Raw genomic sequence first — 16,321 nt, 5'->3', positions numbered from 1 at the left:
TCTACCTACATCATTTTTGATCAGTATTGTCACATCTGTTCTTAAAAACATTCTTACATAGCTGCTTCTACCAGTTCCTTCCCTTATGATGAGAATGTTCTTCCTAAAACAATGGAAAAGCAGTTAGCCCTCACCCTTCTCCTCTTCAAGAAGCAAAAGTGCCAACACCTTTTCTGATGTGTATTAAATCATTCATAGCTGCCCCAAAGATTATTTTTTATTTCACATTAAAAAGAAAAAAAAAAGTTTCTCAGTCCAAACTGGCCCCAGAAGCGTTGAAAATGTTTTCACAGCAGAAAACAAAAGGGGAAAAGGCAACTGAAGTTAAGGCACATTTTACGTGTCAATGCCACCTCACTTTGAACCATGTGGTCTCTACATTCAAAACCAAAGTTAATGTCAAACTTAAAAAAATAAAAATCAGAACTAAATAATGATAATAAAAAAACAGATCACTGGGACAAATTTAGAAGTGTTCTCACTTATTTTTTTCTTTTCTTACACAGAAAAATTGTCCTTTCTTTGTAACTAAAAAAAACCAGTTTAGGCAAAGTGGTATTTTTTGGCAGAAACAGAACAGTTCCTGTCCATGCACACCACCTGTTTTGCAAACCTAGCTAGTCTATGGTTCTGGCCTCTACTTCTAACACATGAGAAACAGACCAAATTCTGTGCACAGAATATGCTTATAGCACAGAATAGGGTCAAAAGCAGGTGAAATATTGCTTATTTTTCTTTGATGAAGTACCGCTACATTCCAGCGGGACTTACTGAGACTGTAAAGTTAGCACAATTTGTCTCACAATCATTAAGACTTCCTCTGTCATACAGAAGGTTCTAATTCAGGAAGGTTTTTAAGAACATGCCTGATTCATTCTGATCATCTTGGTTACTTAGGCTGATAGGTTTTTTTAAGGTACGAGCTGTTGATTGTGTCATATAATAAAACTGCCACAAGTGCATACATAGTTCTGTGCTCAGACCTTATAAAAAATATAACACCATACAGGAAAACATAGTAATTACTTACGAATCCACATGATTTTCAAAGGAAAGGAGGATTGGAAAGGGCGATGTCTTAAATGCACATTCAGCAATAGCTTCTATTACTTCCTAAAGAATCAAAATACATACAGTTACAAATTTATGTCTCCAAAGAAACAACGTTTTGGTCTTTGAAGACAGAAAAGACTCAGCGAAGTCTGAAATCATACCCAAACTGACTGAAATCAGACCTCCCATTCTACACATCCCAGAAAGCTCTGGATGTGCTTTTGCAGCAACCAAATTTTTCAACCTGAACTGTAATCACATCTCCAAAACGTCTGATGAGCCTCAAGCACTGCATTTCTCAAGAAATTACTTATGTCTGCCTAAATCAATAGTTTAAATGTAAAACTTTGTCTTTGTGTGGATTTGTTCCATGCCTGAAGCTATGACTTTCATGAACTATTTTGCATAATAATAAACATGCTCTGACAAATGCATATCTTCTAAACATCAGCAGCACAAGCATGTATCCATAAAATCCTTAGTTACTCTGACTCACAAGTTTTAGTTCCCTCTTTTTTTGATGAGAGAAATCCCTTTAAGGCAAAAGAAAGAAAAAAAGAAGACATACTACTCTGTTAAAACAGTTGGCTGCGTAGTAATCATCAAACAAGAGGGCTCAGAAACTGAAACTTTTGTAGAAGTTTCCTTTCAGCTCTGATGGAAAATGACAACTGTAAATCTAGTAGAGGAATCATTTGATAACGCTGATTTTAGTGGGGTGCACAATAGAGTAATGCACTCACTGTTACAAATTATTCAATGCTTCTCTATTGGAACACAAATCTTTTTTCAAAAGAACTTATAAAACTTTTCAAAAGAACTCATAAAACACTGAAGACTTTCCATATGCATTGCTGTCAAACTCTGGAGTTTATAAGAACCTCAAACTCTGGGGTTTATAAGAACCTCAAACTCTGGGGTTTATAAGAACCCATAAGCATGTTCTCTCCCAAATCATAAGAATGACTAAAACTTAAAAGATTTATTTATTTTGAACAAGCCTCCTCTGGGGATTCCTTTTGTTCATTTTCTATACTTTTAAAGGCTCAGTTGAGAAGCATAACAGTAAGAAATTCACTTCCTAAAATGAAAGCTGAGCTTCTGGTATATTCTTCTGATGTTGGGTTGCAGAATCCAGGGCTAGAAGGAAAGCACAAGCCGTCTCAAGATTTGCTGATATGAGCTAGGATACAAATAAAATTTACCGTCTTCATGTAAGTAGAAAAATACACAGCTCATGCACAAATTGTTGTAGTATCTCTTAGAAGATGAGAAAATAGCTCTCTCAGCCACACAGGTGGTGAATGACTATATTTAACGAACTGCAATCATCAAATATTTAAATACTTCACTAACCATTCATGTGCTTCAAAACTAAGACCACTTCTAGTCTTTAGAGAAAGCAGAAAAGCAAAGCGTTTATGGGAAGAATATTAAATGGTGCAGAAGGCTGGGTGAAGGCAGGTAGGAAGCTGCAGTTTCACAGCAGTGGGTCTCCCACGGGGCAATGTATGGTCGAGGTATTCCTGCTGCATGCTTTCTTTCCAGCTCCAGTAAGTCACTAAGTGCTGGTACCACCCCAACGCTGTTCAGAACTGCTGGGATTCTCAAAACCATCGAAAACAATTTTGCCGTTACAAGGGAACAGCGGTGCTGAGAACCAGGCTACAAATATTGAGTCCTCCCATCTTGATGTTTTCCACCCAGATCACTAGCACTGGCTTGGTCACCACCCAGCTGCACCCTCCCCTTGGCTATGGAGCATCATGCAGGGTTTAAGAACACCTGAGGCTGGATTAAAGAGGTACTGCCAAAAGCAGTCCTGAGGCCCTTCTTGCTCCTACACACTGCTCAAGCTGTGGAGTAAATCCATACATTTATTTTCAACTGCCTTCTCAACTGTAAAAAGGGATGAAATCCAGCACGCGTCGGGAAAATAACTTTAAAGAGTAAAATCAGGATTACACAGATGAAATCTGAGGATGAGAAGCTCAGGCGTTGGTTCAGTGGAGAAACAGGTATGCTGGTGATTCAGTCTTGCACTGCATTCAAATGTAAATGCAAATTCTCCGTGGTCAGAGATGAACACTATGATAAGTTCCATACTTTACTCCAGCTGCAGAATGACTCACCTGAAACAGGTCTCCAAGGTGTATATGAAGTACACACGCCTGGTTATGGCATGAAAAATATTGTTGGTTCCCTATAACATCTCACCCTGGCAGCAGCTCACAATCTGCAGCTGAGAAAAACCTTACTGATTTCTGTATGGTATGAAGCAAGGTAAAAACCAAGCAAACACAAAAAACCCCAAACGCCCAGCACCATAAGGATGGGAAGTATATATTGTTTCTGCCTCCGCACTTCAGGAAGCCTATCTGAGGCAGTGAAAACTGACAGACTGAACAGAAGCATTGTGTGCTGTGGTCACGCCAAAAGCGTGAGCTGATAAATGATTCAGCATTCAAGACCCAGTGATCACTCTGAATTGATTCACACACTTCTGGCATTATTTCACTATCATTTTGCTCCTCCTCAGACAAGCAGCACACTTTGAGTGTTGAAAAGAAACCAGCAGTTGATAAATTTTTACATTTTTGTGTGTAGAGAAAAAATACTTGCCCTGAAGTGACAGATGAAATATTCCTGAGTAGGTTTAAAACACTTTCCAGTATCTCTCCTGCAAACACAATGCCTAGGGTTGAATGTCTAAATAACCAGGGATAATCCTCATTCCTGCTAATGATCCTTTTAAGAATCAGATTAACTTTGTTTTAAATTCCTGCTCATGACCAAAGGAGTTGAGAGCTATCTTCCTTAATTAAAGGACTTCCAGCAATCAAACTCTATGCCTATAAACATAATTGGCTTCATATAACCAGAAAGTTAATAACAAAACATGCAAGAAGGTTGTTTTAAGTTTTCCTGTGATTAACTCAATCAGTGAAGAGTTAGAGAAAACAAATTGAAAAAAAAGGAAGGAGTATTCTGGTGCAAGTGAAATTTGGTGTTTTGTCTGCGTGGCAGTATTGTTTGCTTTTTGTCCTAAAGGCAATAGAAAACAAAAAAACCCCACAACAACTTATGCTTCAAGTGTGGGAGACAGGCTTCAAAGCTGTAGCTAGCAGGGAAGCCATACCTAACATCAGTAACATAACCAAATTCAGTAATGAACATTTTTCCACATCTTCTTGCACACAAGTTTAAGTCTAGAAACGTATTTCCTTGGTGAGTTAGTGTCTCGGATGAACAGGAATTATTTCTTCACACTTCAAAAATGATATCCTGATGTACCATCATAAGCTGTGCTACTACCAATCTTAATACTATAGGAAAACACCGCCATCGTGCTCATCTAACATCTTGGATCAAAAACATTTTTAAGAATAACAAGATGATAACAATTTAGGGTTATTGCTAAGGGTATAGTATGTACCTTTTATTATAGAAAAAGTAAATGGAAGATGAAATTCGGTAACACAAATGATATGTTTAGAGTTTGAATGGCAGAAATATCCCCTCACATTCTCCAAAGATACTAATTTTTCTTTTTCATCCTCCAGTGCTTTAGATCTGATCCCAAGTATCAGGCGTAAGGGTAACATTGCTCACACCAATATTCAGTTTTAAAATTGTGAATGTAATGCCGAGTATCAGGACCCTGTGGATGGAACCTGCCCATCTGGGCATGGGTAGCCTGTTCTCTGCTCACAGGAATTTAAAGGCTTGCAAATTGTTGAGATTTCCACAATAGCTGCTGTTTCCTGCCTCAGTTCAGCACTTTTGTCTCCCACTTACCAGGCAGAGAAGAGAAAAAGAGTATACTGACACATTGTTTGCTGCTGTTCAAATCCTTACGGCCTTCATCTCAGCTCTCCTCCCTGCCACACGCTATGGAGCTGTAACACAAACCAGTCCTTCCTCCCCATCCTCCTGGCTCCAGATGCATCCGCAGGCCCATTTTACACAGTGTAAAACCAGTTGTGGTGGCAATACCTGGTCTTTCAGCCCTGGCTGTGGTCTATCCTATTTCTCTCCCTGTGAGATCTGCTGCAGGACATGCACAGGAGCATGGACCTGGGCACTGAGCTCAGCCCCAAGATGCCCCAGACTATCACACCATATAATCCCTTTTCCTCCAACTGCCATGATGACCAAGATTGTGCAAGGTACAAATACAGCAACTCTTCCCTTCCAATGATCCTGCACATGCTCTGAAATCACCCCTTAAAACATCTTTTTGCCCTCACATATCTCTTCCCTTTCACCTACGCAGTAATGTTCTAGCAATGCATTTGCGATGCATTTTACATGAAAGAAACCACCCCAGCTAAAGCCAACGACACCAGTGTGCTGTGTTGCTGTACCTTGAAGGATATTTCAGTCGTCATAGTGAATCCGTGTGTAATGACCGGCTCTTCTTCAGCTGTTCGTCCTTTCCAGCAGTCCAGCTCCACACAGCGGCAGCCTGACAAAAGCACTTGCCGATACATCTCCACCGATGAGTTACCGGCCAGCTGTCCAGCTGCAAGAGCATGGGAATGTGAAAAAGGGGAAGTCATTTCAGCCCTCGGGAATAAACACAAATAATCTAATCATAATCAAGAGTTAACAGCATCTTTTACCCTTGGCTGAGAGGAATAACACTCAAAGGCATACAAGAAGCATAAGAACATGATAGAAGTAACTTAGGCAGAGTCAATGGCCTGGTTTGGATTCTGCCCTCAGTTAAACTGTTGTGAGTGAGGAGAAATAACCAAACTGAAGCCAATTCAAAACTTCTGATAGACAGTGTCGAATACATAAAATAAAATCATAATAAAATAAAACCATAATAAAATCAAAATAAAATAAAATCAAAATAAAATAAAATCAAAATAAAATAAAACCAAAATAAAATAAAATAAAATAAAATAAAATAAAATAAAATAAAATAAAATAAAATAAAATAAAATAAAATAAAATAAAATAGCTTAGTTTTAAAAGACTTTGCTATCCTTTGACAAGCACTGCAAAATTCAGAGGCGACTCAGGACAGCAAGATCACATTTTCTCATAATATGCAATGCAGTTTAATACTAGATAAAACAAAGCTCCTGCACAGTCACTAATGGTACCATTACTAGGTCTCAAATCAATATTTAATATGCTAATCATCGCACTGAGTTGGTCAGTTAAATTTCCTGATGTGATACTGCATTATGCAGAGAGAAATTTAATTAAACTACCAGTTTCCAACAATGACATAATATAAATCTAAAAATAAACAAGGAAAACCCAGCCTTTCACAAACTCAAGAAGTATTTAAAAAAAAAAAAAACCCACACCAAAAACCAAACCCAAAAAACCCCAACAAAGAAATCCAGTTATAATCAGGGAATGATATCCAACCAGGGTGTCTTCATCTGCTGCGACAGGTTTTATTCCAGTCATATGGGTACAAATTTCTCGGAGCAGAGAGGTAAAGATAATGGAAGAATGGCTTAGTGCTTGTTTTAGCTGTGAAGAAAATGGATGCAGCTTCCTGCTTTCTAGCAGACTTCCTGAGAAGACCTTCCTGGATTTCCTGAAGGAATTCACTTGCTTTTTTAAGGAGGCAGTGAGTTCATTTACGTTAAAGATTCTTCACTGATGGGGGGCACATAAATACTTCATTGAGACTGACATATAATACAATGCAGATTACTCCAATTCTCATTTTATTGTCTCTGTGTTTAGGTTTTACGCTGGGAACTACACGTCTTGGTTTGCTTCACTAAATAGCATTGTCTGCCTTCTCTGTATTTTTACCTTCCACTTAAAACTGTAACAGAAAACCCCTTCTATTTGGAAAATTTCTGTTTACCATTTGCATCTGATACATGAGCTGGAGCAATCATAAATACTCCACAAGGTATTAGCATTACTCCTACTGAAATCTGTAAGACTTCTCAGCTCCTGCTGGAACCAATGGGAAATACATGTTAATAACAGAAGAAATTGGCCAGTGCTGGAAGGGTCTGAAAATCCAGAGTCAGCAAAGTGACAATGTGTGTCGTTTTTTTTTTTTTTTTTTTTTTTACTTAACTTTTTCCTGTGTTTCCCCTTTGATTATTGCAGGTTATCTTTACTCACACAAAAGCCTTTCTGGTGCAATCTCAATGTCTGCGGTAAGCAGTGGCTCTTTTTTTTTTTTCAGGATGCAAACAAGCATGAGTGTGGGTCAGGGTATAACAGTACACATCTCTGTGTACTCATCCCTAAGCATCTGCTTATGAAAATTTGGCTGTCATTACATGGATCCATTGAGCTCTGCTGCCTAAAAAACTACATTCACTTAGAAAACTGTTTTCATGTTGTCTTTCTTTTCCCTCAAAACATATTGAATTTGGATTAACAAACTCTTTTATGATTAAAAACCCTGTACTGTACTTCCTGAGAGACTACTGGCCGTTATTCTTGCTAAGCGTTTTGGACTACAAGAACCTTAACCTTCAAAAGTGCTTAAGTAAATCATGACATGCATCGCTTGCTGTATGACACTTCTCCACACTACCTTATTAATAAGGCTCAGACGTTTGGAAGGATTCCTGCTAAGGTTAAGAGGATAGTCAACCTCCAAAACATTCAATCTGCAGAAAGACTGCTGGTCAGAGTGCAAAATGCTAGCAAGTGTTTTAATAGTGTCAATAGCTTATTTTTCTGAAATACAGAATATTAGGAATGTTCCCTCAAATGTTTTTTGCATATATTATTTATAAATTTCTGTTGTGTGAGTCTCTATTTGCATCCATTCCAAACGATCCCTTTAATAGATGCATTCTAAAATGTGCTAACACAGACACTAAAGGGAATACTTCCAGTATGATATTTTTAATATCCTGAGTACAGATCAATTTTTTAATACTGGAAATTGAAGGCATTACATATTCCCTTCTATAATGCATACAGCATCTACGGTAATACCATAATATTTCTATCCCATCACCCTATATTGTATAAGGAGAAACAGAAACAAAACCGAAAACTCGCTTTTCTAAAAAATATAATCAGTCAAATCACACCTGACAGGACACTAAGAAAAATGAGCCTGTGTTAATTGATACAAGCTGAGGATATGACCCACGTTTCCCCACAGAGATCAGTTCCACACTTCCATAACTTTAAGCTGCGCATTTCTCAGCGAGTGCATCCTTGTCGGGTTCGTTCATCACTGTTTTTCCAAGTGAAAGTTATTTCAACACATGGACTTAAAATTTGGTCACCATTTTAAGATACATACCCTCCCAAAACTGGGGGATATTTGGATCCAGGTGTTTGGAGCCACCTGACTCTTCACCACTCTAGAAACAGAGGCTGCTTCTGCCCCCTCGCCTCGCCCCGCCACGGCACCACCTTCTCCCGGCAGGCAGAAGTGCCTGTATAGTCCCTTTGCTGTGCACAGACATGAGCTGCTAAACCTCCTCTCTTCGGGCAAGTCCTGGAAAAGCAATTGGTGCTCTGGATCATACGCTGTGGTTTGCAGTGTGCAAACTCAGAGCCCTGTACTGCTGGAAGCCTGGCTCCTGACTCTAGCAGCAACAGCAGGTGCTGGTGGCTAAGATTTTTTTAGATGCAGTACATTTATTTGAATTTATTTCCCTTCCGAGGTATTTTGCCATGCACAGGGCAAGCAGCTTAGACCCCACACTGTGACATATTCTGCTACTGCTTGTATGTAAGTCAAAATAAGGCTCTCACCCTATGGCTGTTATTTTTAACACTTTACATCGGACCAAAGCAGGACGTGCGGTCAGGCTTGCTCCAGCCAGCAGCAGGAATACATTCGCTGTCAGTATTGATTCAGGCCCACCCAAGCAGAAGATGCAACACTTGTGTGTGCCAGGAGGGCTGGGGCTGGCCAGCCTCTGAGTTTGCATTTCTGCTGAGCCACTAGCAGTGCCCGGGCAGCTCCCACGCTGCGGTCAGGCTACGTGACAGACGCTATCTAGCATGGGTTACATGGGGTAACACTCGACCTAGCTGTGGGACCCACTTGAGAAAGACACACTGCATGAGCAGCTGAGCCTCTCCAACTGCAGTGAGGGAGTGGCACCCACCCCTTACAGAGCCCTTCCCCTGCTGCCAGCTCTCTGTATCTTTGTCTTACAGATTTCAGCTATTTGAAGATCTTCAAACGCTGCTGTTGGAGGCAGAGAGGTTACCCAATCCCCAACATGGTTTTATCCTCCTTAAAGAGAGCGTTTAGAAAATAACATATCTCTTCTTTCAATATGCTTCAAGTAACATCTCTTATTTCAATATGCTTCAACTGGTTGGCCTAAAGAGGCAAGTAAGAGAAGGCACAGAGGATCTTGAAAACTCACTAAGCAGTAGTGAATGAAATATTACTTAAAGGAAATAAAACACTTCCATGGTCTTAACTTTTCTTCTCCTTCTTGAGAATGCAGTTATCTCAGAACAGACCAAACAATTTTTTTTTTTTTAAACTCTTTATGTTCACTTCTGCTGCTACTGGAGGCAAGTTTCCTCTAGAAATTTTGGTGTTAGTTGCTGATTTGTATTAGAATAATTAATTTTGCCTTAAGGATGCAATCTATATGATTTTTTTCCCTCCCTTTTACAAGTTTCCACTGACTTTTAAAAGTAGAAATTTCTTCACTCAGAGTATGGCTCAAGGAAGAGGGAACTGGCATGGGTGAAGCTGGTAAGGCAGGGCAGGTACCCTTTCAGAGAAGAAAAAGGCAAACTGAGGTTTAACAGCACCAGTATGAACACTCAGCTGTCAAAATTAGAGCAGTCATGTAAAAACATCACAGAGAAATTTTTACTCAGAGTCTGCTTAATTGAGTAGTCATGTTCTCACAAAAGACAAACTGCCACAGAGGAAGATGCAGAAAGTCAGGCAGATGGGAATCACCATCCTATTGAAGCTATTTTTTATACATAGGATTTATTTTGAGAGCAGGGCATCGAACTGGTATCTCATAAAGTTCTACCTAAGACCTTCCACACAGACTATCTTTCCACTTTGTGAAGCAACCACAGCTTTCCCTCCACTGATTTTATTTTTTTTTAATGGCTATAGTCAATTCAACTGAACAGGCCACAGGGCCCAGATAGTGGTCTGTAGCTTGCTTCCTGTGAGGTGAGGTCATCATGTTCAAATTAATGTCATCTCTGAAAGCTCACTTTTTCCTCAGTGTCACACAAGGTTTTATGATATTCTGGAGGGGAATCATGAAAAATAAGGACAGCTGAAAGGTAAAAAAATACCCCCATGAACTGCTGATGGATGAAAAAGCTGCACAACAACCACTAATCCTTCTTTTAACCCGTTAGCCCTCATGCTAAGATAAACTGTGACTCCAGTGCCATGAAGAACCTCATTTATGTGCCTTAGACTGCTGGACAGGATTAGCTGGGTCTGCTGGCAGAAGGACAGCTACAGCTCCTCCTCAGCTCAGCTCCTCTCTGCTGCAGGAGCTCTCTGAGCTTTCCTATCCTCTAGTCCATCAGGAAGGACGTGGGGTGGCTGGAAGAGAGCGGAGCCTTGGGTCTTGCCAGCCAATCACCTGAGCTAAACGTAGCAGCCAGCCAAAAACTGATCCTGGTGGTATGACAAACTCATGCTCAGAGCAGGCATCACCCAGCTTTCCTTCCCTTGCACGTGGTGCTGTCATCTTGGAAACTGTGAAGGTACTGCTTCGGAGGCTTTGAAGGTGAAGAAGGTTTCTAGGAAGTGTTGAATGCAGATAATAAGCAACAACACTTAGGACTGAGGAATCATTGAGAACAGAAAAGCTGGAGGATGGTAGAGGAGAGGCCACAGCAGCAATAAAGAAGAGAACATGCCCCTCATGAGACATTTTTCTAGAAAGAACTGAAAGTACTGAACTGTAAGCAGGGAAGCAGATGCTGAGGGTGAATGGGATAGTCCCACGTTGGCTATGCACGCTAAACTGATAGCTCTGCAACCTACTGCTGTTATTATTTTCCTTTTAGCCAAAGACAAAACATGTGCTAAAGGCCTGTGATTTTCGTATTTTGCATTTCACATATACAACAGCAAGTTGCATAGCCATCAAAGTGTGCAGTGCTGATAACGATAGGTAATCATTTGTCTTTGACTTGTGGTGATGCTGAGGGAAATGCTGCAAAGTCACTCCCCACTGTGACAACAGCAGTAACCTGAGGTGAGACTGGTGAGAAACCAGAAAAAAACAGAGCTGCACATTAAGGGTTCAAAGGAGTAAATAAATATGGTACCAGTGAGAAAAAAAAGATGAGAGACAGTAAAAAAAAGGTTTCCAAAAGATGACGTTTCTTTAAGCTAGCCTAGGTTCACTATAAATCACTTCTTTCTTCATGGATTTTTACCTTTGTTCTTAAAAATTACATTTTCCTAAGAAAAAGAAAGCAGTAACACTTCTAAATAAATAATAAGGACTTGATGTACTGCCAAGGGTTTCTACTAAAGGCTAGGAAAATGATCAGCATAATTAAAAATAAATTCAGAGTGTGCACATGTTTCTTTTTATGTTATAATGTTGTTTCTTTGTGCACGCTTTTTCTGGGTTTAAAAAAACTAACAAAGGGAGAGATAATTGGTAGGGCATTAAGCACAGTAATCATAAAGTATTGCTAGACTGAACAGTTTTCTTATTGTCCTAATAATTATTACATGACTAGTTGCTATGTCACAGCTCCAATGAGGGCAGAGGTGCTGCTGAAGCTTCCCTTCCAAAGCCACGAGCACATGAGCAGACCCTTCGATATCTTCTTGGTAAAAAGAATAATCTGCCACCATTAATTTTACTAAGTCCTTCTTGGAAGAAAGCAAATAGAAATGGGATTGCTGTATCTGGTTTAGCCTCAAAGCAAAATCTAAGGCTGTCAGTTTTTGGAATATGCAGATAAAAATCAAATCAATAATCCCATTGTCAGCCAGCTGCCACACATTTACTTGAACATAATGAACCCACTAAAAGGGAAGAGCACGTGTTTTGTGCCTGTAAGTGTGAAAATACAGACACTTAAACGGAATTTGAAAGAGATTCTAACCTATTTTGCACTATCCCCCCAAGTTTAGTCTGTTTTACTCCCTGCAATTTACTAATTGAGGGATATTATGATAAATTAAGACTGAGGATCATACTTCCAAATGCGCCTTCTGAAATTATTTAGAAATGCAGACAAAGAAACCTGTAGATGCAATCTGAGATGATTTGCAGACTTTCACATGTGAGTCAAAGTGAATTTGGAAACTTTCTTTCTCCTAAAATAATTAAATATGTTAGGTCACTTGTGGTGCAGTTAAAAAATTTAGAATAGGTTGGACTAATCACGATTTCCCACCCTTAATTCTTTGTTCTTTGGCTTCTGCGCTTCTAGACCTTTAGAACATGACTCTGTCCTGATCAGTCCTGATAAAAAAGCTGTGGTATGGTACTGGCTATAAATTCATGCTGGTAGAGGGGAGAGCAGTATTTTGTCTCTTCAGACCAACTTTAAAACTGCACCGTCTGTCCTCCCTGTGGGCCTATGCTTCCCACATTTGTACAACAGCTTTACTGTTTTCTTGCAGAAAATCTGTTTAAAGCTGCAGCATTTGGCTTAAGTGGGTCTTAATCCTCACTGACAGAACAAAGTCCATACTGGAGGTAAGAGGCCTGCAAAATATCATAATTAAAAATTGCTTTTGCTTTGGCCATGTCCGCACTCTTCCAAAGAGCATAAATTTCTGCATATTGGAATCATAACTTAAAAGTGGCCATGCTGATTTTCATTTCTTTTAATTTGGAGAAACAAAATAGCTGTCAAGCCAAATACTTATATGACAAACTTTAGCACAAACTGCATTTTACAGCCAAGATATAAACCTCTGAAAAATGGTGTGTAATGGAAACGATGACAGTTCATTCACTTTATGAAAGCACTAGAAGGTGCTGTAGAAAGTGCTGTAACAAACACAAAACAGATGAAAGTAACTACCACATGGTCTGTTTAAACTGGGCATCACCACTGTATGGTTTTGTTTATGTTTTGGCATACTGGCATTCTGAAGAACTTGGTCAGTTAAGGCAAGTCTGTAAATAACACTAAAAAGCCTGCGATGTCCATGAGCCACATTTTTAGCACACATTGTAGCATTATTTCTTTTTTTTAACATAATGCTGTCATTAGCAAACATGACAAGACAAAGCAAACGTCAAATCAAATAGGAGAGAACTCCCTGTGCACATTTGCTTGTCAAAAACATTTGTTCCTACATAAACTAAAATAGTAAATTTACAATTATTTTCTCACAAGTTAACAGCATCTTAGACAAGAAAATGAGTGCCAACAGTTGGGATTCCTAAACTGTCTTAGTTTTTTCAGAATCTTAAAGCATTGTTGACTTCGCTGTGCAAATACAGTTCAGACCCATTAATTCAAATTAACAGGAGCTTCTGGGGGCTCAGCCTTTTTAAAAACATGATAGCACCTAAAAATTTCAGCTCAGACATTAGATAAGGTCACAGACCAAATTTCCATTCCTTGCAGATATGAATGGACTGTCAGAAAGTTATGTGCCATGTTGGAACCTCTCTAATCTCTGAATCAAAGCAAATTTCATGGAGCTCAACAAACTGTCAGATTTAATATCGAGGGGCAAATTTATTAGCTACAGAGATGTTTCCCATATTCTGCTTTGCATACTTGTTTGGCTGTCCTTGGTTGTCATAAACAGTACATTGTTCCCTCTCCTCCCCAAATAAGGACCTTAATCTGGAATCCTATCTAAGTTGAGGGAAACCTTCCAGGGACTTCACTGGGCTTCAGACCAGACTTTATCTGAACAACGCAACTGCTGCTCACCTGTTAATAAAAGTATATCTGAGATGTGTGTGTAGCAGATAGAACAACAACCAAGTGCTAACCTTGCTTCCCTGAAGACTAAGCTCCATCATCATTTGCTGCTGATTTTAGTGTATTTTCTGGTTATCACTGTAAACATGCTATAAATTTTTGTAAGATAAGAAACCAGATCTCTCCAACACTGTACCTGTGAGGTAGGTGTTGTGTGAGGAATTGATGAAATAGTGTGACAGTGGTTGAGACATATCTTCATTTAAATCCAGTTTCTCAGGTGGAACAACGCCGTTTTCTTCTCCACTCAGATATCGCATAAATCCATCCACTGATATCTGTCCTGAGAGAAACACAGATCCAGGGAAAGCACCAATTAATTTCAAGCACAGATTTTGCGACATATAGATGTTATATTCAATATACACTTGCACAAAGGTGTGTGTGACAGACCATATAATCATCAGATTGGCCAGCATCTAGTTATTCGTATTCTCTTTTGTTACTACTACCTCATTTTCAGCCATGTAAGTTGCAGGTAATACACATCCCTTTACCTGTACCAAAGATACACCATATTATAATCAGTGTCTACAGATGTTCAAGGGCACAGGGGAATCAGAGTTACAGAGGGCTGTAAGAACAGAGAAAATAAATCAAAGCCTATCAAGGAAAAGGGTCTTCTGGGGACAAAAAAAAAGCATGCTTTCCAGAGGAAACCAAAAACCAGTAAACAGAGCCACACACAGAAACAGGTAACTCTGACCTCTTTTGAATATGATTCAGTGTGTGTATATGAATGCAACCAAACTGCAAAGCAAGCTAAATGAACCCCCTTTCAAGTGGGAACTAAGCTTTGCTTTGTAATTTTTATATTTGTCTTCCAATTCATCTCTCACTGGAGTGCCAGCATAAATGATCATTTCATATGCTGCTCGCAAATTAGAAAGCTGAGTCCTATCTTCAGCTTAAATATCACCATTGATCTCAGCGGAGCTGTGCTTATTACATCAGGATTAATTTCTCTGTTAAGCCTTCTGCATAAAGTTGATGTTAGGGTGTCGATTTGTATATTTAGATTTAAAAAAAATAATCCAGTATTCTATATTTGGAGATTAACACTTAACTGAACGAATTTGAGATATTCTTCTTTGCCTGGTATTTTTGTTATTTTGACTACATTTCATCTGTAGATTTATTCAACCACACAGCTTTAGTTAATTCAGCCTATAGCAAACAGATCTTCTGTATCTCTGAAGAACCTCGAAGCAGCTACATGCCTGGTGACTCCCAACTACGAGTATTTCTTACCTCTTGTCCCCAGCACAAAATATTCTGCATAGCATCTCTATTAAAAAAACTTAGTCAACTGACTATGGTGCTGAAAAATGGAAGACTTCAGTTCTCCTCCTAACTCTGCTACTCTCTCCTTTTAGGGTCAATCCCTTTTTATCCTAAAACATATAAACTTACACATAATTTTCTAGCATATGAAAAAGCAACGGGCAACCCTGCAACAATTTGTAAAGCTTGTAACCACATGATGCAAATATGGCATATAAAGCATTTACTTAAAATCCATGCTTGGACCTAGGATTTGGGTCTTGATCAGAGAGGAAAAGAGATAACCATCTTAAGTTCAGACACCTCATTTTCATAACAACCCAAGATGGTGTCACTAAATGAACCTATTCATATGACAAAAAATGTAGTGACAATACAGAGCAATGCAATTATCATTCATTCTTACAACAACAATTGTAGGATGGTTGGAAGGAAAATCATCAAGTCCATCCACTATTTTAAGACTGTAATCTGAGTGCAATCTTGTCAGGCTTCACAGCTGCTTTGTTATAGAGTAATTAATCATCCACAGACAGAGGCCTATGTACTTTCCTTTTCACAAGAAAAAATGTAAGATGGAGAAAATCAGGAAAAAAACGACCACTGAGGTTTTTCATGAAACTAAAGATTTATGAACAACCTACCTGCTGCGTGAATCTACCAGAGAGACATTATGAATGCAAACAGTATCAGGCATTATGCTACCATGGAGTTAGCTTGAGCTAAAATTCACTTAAGAGAAACAGTCTCCACCAAGTTCACTGGGATATAGATGTGGTCTGTGGTGTACATGCATACAACAGAAGCAACATCATCCAGGAAAAAATGGGTAAGATCTGAATGGGATAGCTGCTACATGGGGAACCAGCAACACCATGTCATGTTACAGTGGTTTGGAGCTTCTGAAGTTTCAGATAGAAAATTCAGAGCCATCTTCAGTATCTCTGTGTTGTTTTGAATGTGCTCCTTTCAGTCAGACTAGGAGGTTTAAAGTTGCTTTGTCATTCCTGCTCCAGGCTAAAATGAAACATAGCTGTCTTCATACACGTGATTCCTCAAAAAAACTGTCACATCATAATCACGCAGTGTTCAG

At 39.1% G+C, this 16,321-nt stretch overlaps 1 protein-coding gene across 4 annotated transcripts in view; it reads right to left on the bottom strand.

Moving 5' to 3' along the window:
* Window positions 1-16,321, bottom strand: part of PLCB1 (phospholipase C beta 1) — a 406,198-nt gene that overhangs the window by 107,381 nt on the left and 282,496 nt on the right. For all 4 annotated transcript variants that reach the window (XM_074817193.1, XM_074817194.1, XM_074817195.1 and 1 more), the window contains exons 10-12: window positions 14,081-14,227; window positions 5,421-5,578; window positions 1,031-1,113 (exon numbers count right to left, since the gene is read on the bottom strand). In XM_074817193.1, coding sequence (XP_074673294.1) covers window positions 1,031-1,113; window positions 5,421-5,578; window positions 14,081-14,227 — 388 coding nt within the window. The remainder of the gene's footprint in view (window positions 1-1,030; window positions 1,114-5,420; window positions 5,579-14,080; window positions 14,228-16,321) is intronic.

Source organism: Strix aluco, chromosome 3, assembly GCF_031877795.1.
Source record: "Strix aluco isolate bStrAlu1 chromosome 3, bStrAlu1.hap1, whole genome shotgun sequence".
NCBI lineage: Eukaryota > Metazoa > Chordata > Aves > Strigiformes > Strigidae > Strix > Strix aluco.
Note: the sequence above shows the minus strand (reverse complement) of the source record. Positions and strands in the feature narration are given on the sequence as shown.